At 25.3% G+C, this 10,465-nt stretch overlaps 1 protein-coding gene across 1 annotated transcript; it reads left to right on the top strand.

The window, feature by feature from the left end:
- Positions 1-2,126: 2,126 nt before the first annotated feature.
- LOC113548784 lies at positions 2,127-5,494 on the top strand. Its single transcript, XM_026949851.1, has 3 exons — positions 2,127-2,309; positions 4,032-4,161; positions 5,207-5,494. The coding sequence occupies exons 1-3, from the start codon at positions 2,170-2,172 to the stop codon at positions 5,492-5,494; spliced, it is 558 nt and encodes a 185-aa protein (XP_026805652.1). The 5' UTR covers positions 2,127-2,169.
- The last annotated feature ends 4,971 nt before the right edge of the window (positions 5,495-10,465 follow it).

Raw genomic sequence — 10,465 nt, 5'->3', positions numbered from 1 at the left:
GTTTCCATCTCTCCGCTTTATTAATAATACCTATCTAGTACATAAACAGCCAGCAGTTTAGCTATTATATATTCTACAACTATTTATTTCCTGTTAGCTCTTTCTTTATTTTTTCAACTTATAGATTTGAATGTTTTGTGTCAGGAATTAATTTTTTTTATTATTGCTCTAATGCAAAATTTGCTTTTGAATGATACAGACATTTTTGGATCTTTTCCTCTTCGAGTTTTTTTTTTATTTATTTTAAATTAGTTATGATAACTAAATAACTATTCTATTCATTACATATTTAATTAGTTTAAACAATCGGTTTTATATAAAATACATTATATCGAAGTGCGCCGGTAAATGGTAATCAGTTTATAATAAAATTATTATTTATTGATATTAACAGATACTATTTGTTTATTACGAAATAACCATTTTTAAAAGTATATTGATTTTGGATTAATCTTCAATTAACTAACTAAACTACGATGTATTATTTAAAAACGGTACAGTATTTTATAAGCACTTAAAAAAAAATTAATGGTTAACTAACTAGAATTAAAACTTAATTTAAAAAATCAGCTCTTATTCAATTAAATTTTAAATAATAGTCATGATTAAAATACTTAAAAATATTTCAATAAAAATCCATGGATAAATAGAATGGTTGTAATTACGAGTCATCTACTCACCGTACATTTTAATTTTTTAATCTTGTTCGACTGAATATTCAAAAATTGAATATTACTATTATTATGACCGTCAAATTTCAAGCTCGAAGGTTCAAAATAACTTGCTATTCATAATCATTTCCGGTTCTGTTAATAAATAATATATGCGGGTACGCAAATGATTTATCAACCATGAACCATGATACTTTTAGCTGTACATTACTACTAAATGGACGATGTTGCATTACCTAAATATCGAATCAAGCACAACCATGTCTACAAAAATGGTTGAAATTATCAATATAGTGATGCACAAAGTGTATCTATATTTTATTCCTATATTAATATAGGTGATATTATAATGATTCTGAGTTCGTCATATATTGTATGCTTAATTTTATTATTCGACCATTATTAAGCGTGTATAATGTGCTGAGTACACTTTTCTCCGATAAACTAATTATTCTGTGTTTGTTTTTTCCCCGATATGATACAAAATAGATATGGCAATTTTAAAAGGAATATGCAACTCAGGGCAAACAATGTATTCGAGAATACTGAACAAATCCTTGAAGTCACTGTTGGAAGTTATGATTTCCGATCAACAGACATCTTTAGCACACATACACATTCCTGAATTGCCAGTCTTCAATCAGTCAGAAACGAACGGAATGAGGCGAGTACCTATTCAATATAATACAAAATCTATGTACCTATTCGATACCTATACAGTATACATATATATTTAATCAATCATTTTCGAAAACCAGATAATACTATGAATTTTATTTAACCGGATCGTGATTATATTTATTGTATATTATATCTACATTGTATATCACAGAATAATAGTATTAATATTCGATTATATTGATCACGCGTTCTACAAATTAAATCACAGCATTAAGTCACTTCTAAAACTTCCAAAAGTATAAAGACAAAGTTAAATTGTGTGTATTTATTTTAATCAATATTTTTACAATAATTAACATATACTAGCGACTTTAGTTTCGTAGATCTATATTCTAAAATTGCATATACCTAATAACAGCTGGTATTTAATACTCGTTGTATATATGTTTTCGATTTACAATTTGACTATTGGAGTCAATGGTGGATTTAGTGTCAGGCAAAGTAATCAGTTTCCTAGGGCGGTAAATTTATTTAAAAAAAAATAGTAATAGATTATATTTAAAAAAATATTATATTGGTATACTATTTTCTTGGCTAGAACTGCAGTTTATGAACATAGCTTATAGTTATTGTTTAGTATCAGTCTTTATATTTTATTTTTTTAGTAGTTATGTAACTTATGTTTAATAAGTACTTCAAAATACGTTTTCTCATTGATACATTTGATGGGACGGCAAAATAAAATTTGCCTAGGGGGGCGGCAATTGTGTAAATCCATCTCTGATTAGAGTATCACGTAGAATAACAATTTAAGTATTTTTACAGTATTTCAGAATTTAAAATAAAAAATATCTTATTGGAAGGTTTGGAAAATGTAATGATACAAAAATGTGATCTTGATGTGTGCACCATGTCAACTCAATTTAAAGTCACCATACCGGCATTGGCAATTAAAACCGACTATACATTGAAGGGGATTGTCGACAATTCTCCCGTTATTGGTGCCGGTAACATGACGTAAGTTTTATGTTTTTATGAAAAACAAAAGATAATAATTAAGGCAAACACTTGTATGGATTTGTATATTTTTATTGATTGGTCCAAAAAATAGCTAGTTTATACCAACATTTGTTTCATAATCTAAGTACCTATGCCTGTTTTTAAAGCATATAATTGTTGGTCCAAATAATAATAAATTGTAAAACCAAATACCAATATTTTACCTTTTATCACGATTTTCTCAAAGAATCTAAATTCTAAATAGCTAAAATCGTCAACAATAAGACTTATAAGATTGTTCTAGAACATACTACGTTTAGTGTTAAACTACCGATACAAAAATCGAATTGGTAATTATTAATTTATATTTTATAGTATAGATTTAATTTTTAAAAAATATAGATACAAAAAAACATCAATAAGTATAATTTAGCTGTAGAAATATTGAAATCTATTTTAGATAATTATCAACAGTTAAAATATGATATTGTCTTGTGGTATAGATAATAAAACATATAAGAACAAAAAAAATTTTCACCCTAGTTTAGTTGTTATATTTAGACAATAATGTATATTTTTAATTTTTTTTGTGTGTGTTTGTAGACACTTTTTTTGTAGAAATAATACTTCGATATTTATTTTAAATAGTAGTTTCTGGCATCAAATTTGATTTAGTTGATACTTAAGAAGAATTTTCAGTAATTTTCAAAATAATTAGAAAAACAAAAAAAATATCGAAAAATGAATAACTATATTGTAACAATTAATATTTTCACCAAATTTTCATAATAAAATTTACTAGCCTAGTATAATTTTCAAAATATTTTGAATATTTTTGAGTTATTTATAGATATTTGAAATTTTTGACTTTTATTAGTTATTCATTTTCAATTTATTAAATTGTCGTTTACAAGTAAAAAATCTCGAATATTGAATACAAGATTCCGAAGATTCCTTTAAGTTATTTTAATTTTACTTAATAGCTATTTATAAATAAATATTAATAGCTTATTTTTAAAAATATAAATTCAAATTGTAAAAAAACTCGTCAAAACCATGAAAATATTTCTAAAAAATAATACCACTGCTTTATTCTTCTAAACCCATTATTGGGAGTTACTATCCTTATACACAAGTTAAATAGCTCAAACACTACTCACTAAAATTTTGATTTTGATACGTCAACAATATTCAGAAAAAATATCTACCAATTAATTTACAGCTCAAAAGAGGGAAGGGGCTATTATTTAAAAAGTATCTAGATAAATTTTTATCTCCAAAAATCACTCCAGTATTAAAAAATTCAAGAATTTGTAAATATGAATTTTAGTATTTTTAATGCTAGTTAGATTTTGAAAAAAATTAATTATTTATGTGTAAGGTTACTTACAACATATATGATTGATCTTTGGCAAAAATTAGTTAATTAATTAAATACACTCAAAATTTACCTACTTCACAGTAGAAAGGTCCACTGTTTTTTTCCAGTCTGTACATTCACTATATATGAAAATAATGATAGTTTTTCATAATATATTATACGCATTTTGGTATACTTATTAGTTATTACGTATTATGTATAATATATTATATTTATTTACAAATCATGCATCGTAAATCTCGATAGTAACCAAACGCACATACGTTACTTACATATTTTCACTATTTATCAGAATACACTCATACATCATAAATCATAATTTATATGTTAAACATTTTTAATTTTGTATATCATTCTAGCATTGCTGTTAATACGTTGTATATTAATGTCGAGACGTTTTTGGACTGTAACATGGTTATCTTTTCGGAAGGAGATTGTCGGCTCAGCAACAGAAACAAAACATTAGACGTATCCTTGGAAAGCGTTTTGGTAATAATCAGTATACTGATATAATGTATATAATTTAGATAATATATAATGTATATATATATTTATTATTATAACATCGAGGCATTTGGTATCAAAAATATTTTTTCTTAGTTGAAATCTCACACTGTAGTTACTAGTATAGATAGTAATTTTGTTTCTAAGTCTCACCTTGTTTTAGCTGGTGTTCATTAAAGAAGCAATTTAAGCCCTCTTCATTTACTACACTAGAAAATTAATTTGACTCAAAATAAATTATTAATATTTACAAATGTAATGTGATCTTTTTCTAGAGTCAATCTTCATTGTATTATTTGTATTCTCTTCATGATATATTACTCCACTAGATTGACTACATCAAATACGTATAATTCAACTTAACTTCTTCCTTGTACTTTGAACATTTCATAAATATTACCATTGGTAAAGCTCTAGACATTTTAGGATTCCATCAACAGAAACACGAAAATCGAGCAAGTTCAGAATAAATTATTATTTTATGTAATCCACAATCCCAAAATTAAATATCCTCCTCGTGAATATTTCCTCATCCTTAACTCACTTAAAGTACTTCCATAGTTGTTACTAGAAGTTCTAAAAATAAAAAATAAATTTAAAAATCTCACTTAAAATCTCTATACTATCTTCTTGACGTCTAGATTCTGATCTCAATTTAATTTCATCTTTTTAATTAATACACATTTTTATCTGACCGCATCAAAATCAATTTATTGATTTATCAATTTTCAACGTACGAATTGCTCAAATAAACTTTTAAATTTTAAGTTTATATATTTTAAATTGTAATATAATATTTGATAAATAAATAATAATAATAATAATAATTTAAACCGTTGTTTAAGATTCTATATAAAACTACCAAACAGTGAACTCTCTATTAAAATAAGAAGATTCATTCCATCCCTGAGCTACTTTACCTTGCTAGTTGCCTAATATGTAATTTATATATTATACATTATATTATGGGTGTTGTAATGATTGCGTAGTATAATATATTGTACCGTAATGTTTTATGTCCGTTGCTTAGGTGAGCATGACCGGTATCCACTACAAGAATTTAACAAAATCAAAAATCGACGAAGGAATCAATGCCTTTATTGATGCCTACATCAAATCCGATCAAAGCGGATTAGTTGAGAAAATCACAGGACTGCTGGTTTCTTACAAAAATGAGATGCTGAAACGCATGAGTCCCTCGAAGCTTCTAAACAATTTAAAGGATCAATTGATGGCAATTACAGTCGATTTGAAAAAAAATAGGCGATCTTTTAATGGACATCAAATTATCCACAATTATGTTTCGATTTATGTATAAAAAAAATATTTCACTTTAAATGGATTTAAAGAATTAACATGACAATTTTATAATAACTATTGACCATACATCTAATATCATAAATTCATTAAACTATTGCTATATTTGAAAAATGTTGTGTGATATACCTATCTAATAACGCAAAGAAATAAACTAATAAATAACATTAATTGATTTACTTAATATATTATATTCCATACGAAGACGACACATTTGTTTTAATTTTTTATGTAATATCATTGAAAATGTATTATGCATACATTACTATATTATACTATATTAAGTCTATGTACATACCATAAACTGAATATTATGAACATTAACCTTTATAAACATAGATTGAACAACTTATTCAACACTTCAAACTGTAATACGAATATGTATATAATATAATATAGTATATAATTATAATAATAATATAATATGTATTTTTTGATTGTTCAAATTCATTATTTCAACATTTGTATTTTTAAATATTTTACTTTAGATTAATAAATTATAAAACGGTTTGATAAAAATAATAATTACCACAGTTAATATTATCAATGTACAATTATTCAAAAATAACTTCATATTAGTTAGTTTTCGATAATAACACTATAAAAACAAGGAAAATAGGTAGTTTAGAAATAAATTATAATACACATTATATTTGTTATTAAGTTATTACTGTTATTTAATAATATATTGTATTATTCAAAATAATTCACATAATATTATTAGCTTTTAAAGATACTAAAAAAAGTAAATATCTATAAACTTATTATAAAATATTATAAAAAAATAAAAAAAAGTTACTTTAGTCATCTTATCTAATTTAAATATTTTTCAAATGGGTGAGATGAGAATAATTAATTTGTTAGATGGGTATTTGTTGGCTGTTAACAATTTTAGTATTCTCTGAATTTTAGGTTTAATTGCGCCTATGTCAACGGTATAATATAGGTTCGCTGATGCTCGCGTTTATTTATAGCTTAATAAACAGTCCATAATAATGGATTCTAGAATAATATATTATAAATTTTTATATTTTATTGTATTATTTTTTCCCGACATCTTTAAAACATAACAAGAGCATTACGTAATTTGTCATTGGCAAATTACAGTGTCTGGCCATGGTTTATTATTTGTTAATATAATAATGTATTAAAACAAGAGGCAATGAAAGAAATTTGATAATTTAACATAATAAGTAAGGTAATTAATAAATAAATGGTAATTGAATCGTTTAGTAGGTATACAAACTTAAATAAATTAGTGTATATTTTCGTTGGACGGTGTATAATACACCTGTAGATGATATATAAATGTATAACGAAAGTCGCATAATTTAAAAATGTATGTGTTAATGTGAAACATACATCTAAGATACAGATGTCTACCTACTAGTAATTTATATAATAATATATTATGTATATAATGCCTATGTGTATTTATAAATCATGTACATATAGTTTAATAATAATACAAAAACTAAAAGCTCTTATCCATTTAATCGTTAAATATAAATGAATAATGGATTTAAATCAAAACTCAAACAAGTCAGTTTCTGAATTATTAAAACGTATGATAATATATAGGTATTGAAGATAATGGTCCTTAAAAATAGTTTTACAAAAATATAAAATAAATGTGATATTGGATTTAGTTTTTATTATACTCGGATAAGTTTAACAAATTATAAAATGTATGATCATTAATATTAATTACCAAAATGTTCAAATACTCATAGCTTTTACATTTTTCAAACCCATTATTGTTGACCTATTATTATTGGTATACACAAAGTTAATTAACTCGAAAACTATTATTTAGATAGATACATTAGAATTTTAGAAAAGTCATCTGATTAATAATTTACAAAAAATGACTGAATAGGCTGATTCTTTTGTAGAAAAAAAAGAAGTTTGTTTTTATATGATATAAAAAATCTAAGTATGAGGAAATGTGATTCTTGAGTATAGGTACCTACTTAAAAATATGAATTCGTATAAAATCATTAATAAAGAAAAAATACTGGTGAGCATAATTAGTGAATCGTTCTGAATTTCTGCATGTATACCTATTATATATTAATAAATGATGATATAATTATCCTTGTACATGATATTATTGATTCACCCAAATTATCGAACCGATACAATGTTATACCCACATAACACCAATCCACCAAATAAAAAAAAAAAAACGTGAAAAACTACCGGAATAATAATATTATTATTGACATTTAATTTCTATACACGACTATACAATATAAACCTATAATTAATACAAAAACTATGAAATATCGTTTATCCATTTTAGTATTAAATAAAACAAACTACATGGTATATAGTAAGTTGGAACGTTGAATTACCAGTACTCGATGCAAATACAGGGGCGCTCAAAAATCGCCTACCATATGACCATCGAATTGCCTCCAGAATTATAGCTATAATTAATCTATTTAGATATTATACCTTATAGTATAAGGCTTAAGCTAATAGACGTATTAAACAAACTGATAAAATAATAAATGTTAATAAATAGTTATAATATTTTAGTAAATAAACCGACTCAACAGTAATAATTAATAATAATAAAAAATCAATACATAAAATAATTTAGATAAAATATAATTTTATTATACAGTCAAAAACTTAAGTTTATGTATAATTGTACACGAAGAAAACTGACCGTGTTGAACTGCCGATGATGAAGTAATCTTTAACTGATAATCAGTGATCAATAAGATTGTTGCATTTGACAAACTAATCTGTCTGGGAAATACTGTTTATCTTAAAATAATATTTTTGAACATTGCGGAAACCGATATAATAATCGATAGTACACGTAAAAGTCGTAAAACTATCGATAATCTAAGAGTATGCTATGGGAGGCAGTATTTGATGAGTAGACTGTTTTACTGTTCTAATTACTTCCGAAAACACCTCGAAAAAGGTTTTACGATCAGGTAAATTCTCAAACTATTGACGGTAATATCGGTGTACCAATTTGAGATCAATACACGCTGATAAACGATATTTTTAAATTTTTTTTTTAACATTTAATAGAATATATATAATCTGTAAAACAGTTAACTAGTTTACAATAAGCATATGGGTGACAAGGTATAAATATTATGAGCTTAAATGCTTTAGGCGAGTAGCTACCCCCCAGTAGTGGCATTCAACGGGAAATGTACCTGAAATCATAGACTATTTACATAATATGTTAGTATTTATAATTTCTATTCACATTTTTTTTTTTAATTTTAAATTTATAAAACGGAATATTGAAAAAATCGGAAATATTAAAAGTATATAAGATACAAAAAATAGTACTGAAACATTGAACATAACTTCTATATCGAAATTAACTATAAATTATATAAATTATACGTACTAAAAAAAACAGGAGTTCATTGCGGAAACATCATTGATGAGTTATCAAATAACACGTGTGGATTGTATAAAAAATTGTGCGAATAACATTTACCCAATGTCTGGTTTTTTTTTTATAATTTTAGATATAATACATACATTTTGTTTACATTTTTTTCTAGTATTTTAACGATAATATTTAATAAAAATTAATTCACAGTAATATATGATTTTTTTATATTTTTTAATATTATACCTAACAATATCGTGTATCGTGGTAAACGGACAGTTTGTACTATCTATTGCTTGAGTTCCATATCGCGGACGTTTTGTACGGTATGTAAATGGTGGTGTTTTTATTTTGTATATTTTTGCGTATTTTAGATAAAAAACATATTATTGCATATATTGAATAAAAGAATATTATTGCGAAAAATTCATGTTTTATAACATATTTCGTAATCAATATTTATAATTTAATATTAATATTTCGTATTTAATTTTAGCTCTGCTGATTAAAGTATATAACTTGGATTTTTTTTTTCAAATATAAATTTTCCAATTTTTCAAACATAAAATTAAAAATATTTCCACGATTGAATGTGAATTATAAATTTTATTTCTAAATTATTTTATTTTATTTCTCAATTATATTATATTAAGACAAACAGCCAATCACTGATGTATTTCAATAAATAAATATTTTTATGTTTATCTTATAAAAATTTAAATGCATATTTTGGTAAATAAAATGCATATTTTCTTACTAAAGGTTCTAAAAATTAAAATAAAAAAAAAATGTATATTTTACAATTGTTAATGCATACAAATCCTAGCCCTGATTATTATTATTATTTATGTATGTTAATATTGTTAATTACCTGTGTTTTGAAATAACAAATAATTATGTCTAACATTTCATGTCTCAACATTTCTTTTTAACTGAAATAATACAAACTGTCCGCCATATACATTTTATTACTTTTTGAAATAGTACAAACTGTCTGCGGTTTTTATTTTTTCCGGTTAATCGTACAAAGTGTCCTACAACGTATCGTGTATGGCACTATGGAACTTTTTAAATACATGCCACCAATGTAATTTTAATCATTTAATTGTAGTCTAGAAATGACAAACACGCTAATAGTACTAATATACAGTAGACCCCGTTTAAGACGCTCCCAGGGGACCACCTCAGTTATCAACCACTAACCAGTGTAAATCGATTCCTGCCTCCTGACGTCGAAAATCTGGTACTGTTTTGTACGTGAAAAGGTTAAAGTAGAAACAACCTTGAGATTAATTTGAATGTCTAACAGTTTGTCGTCAACCGGTGAAATTCGGTTTATCCACAAATAAACATACCAGGCAGGCGATTCGACTTCGTCGGATCGCAGACAATGTGAGCGTAATATGTGAAATCAAAACTTTGAATACTCAAGTTTCGGTATATTATATCAACTTTTCACACGCCACCGGACGTCTATAGTCCGGTGTTGTTTGGTACGTAAAAAAGTCGAAGTCGAATCTTTCATTTGGGTGTCTAGCCGTTGGTCATCAACGGGTGTAAATTGATACCCGACTATGCAATACCACCTTCTGACGTCGT

Source organism: Rhopalosiphum maidis, chromosome 4 (genome assembly GCF_003676215.2).
Source record: "Rhopalosiphum maidis isolate BTI-1 chromosome 4, ASM367621v3, whole genome shotgun sequence".
In the NCBI taxonomy this organism is placed as follows: Eukaryota; Metazoa; Arthropoda; class Insecta; order Hemiptera; family Aphididae; genus Rhopalosiphum; species Rhopalosiphum maidis.
Note: the sequence above shows the minus strand (reverse complement) of the source record. Positions and strands in the feature narration are given on the sequence as shown.

What these genes read in the sequence shown, in the direction of transcription:
- LOC113548784 (XM_026949851.1), top strand. Translation starts at nt 2,170, where the DNA reads ATGATACAAAAATGTGATCTTGATGTGTGCACCATGTCAACTCAATTT. An exon ending in ATTGGTGCCGGTAACATGAC is followed by an intron (nt 2,310 to 4,031) that starts GTAAGTTTTATG and finishes ATATCATTCTAG; the next exon opens with CATTGCTGTTAATACGTTGT. An exon ending in TATCCTTGGAAAGCGTTTTG is followed by an intron (nt 4,162 to 5,206) that starts GTAATAATCAGT and finishes TCCGTTGCTTAG; the next exon opens with GTGAGCATGACCGGTATCCA.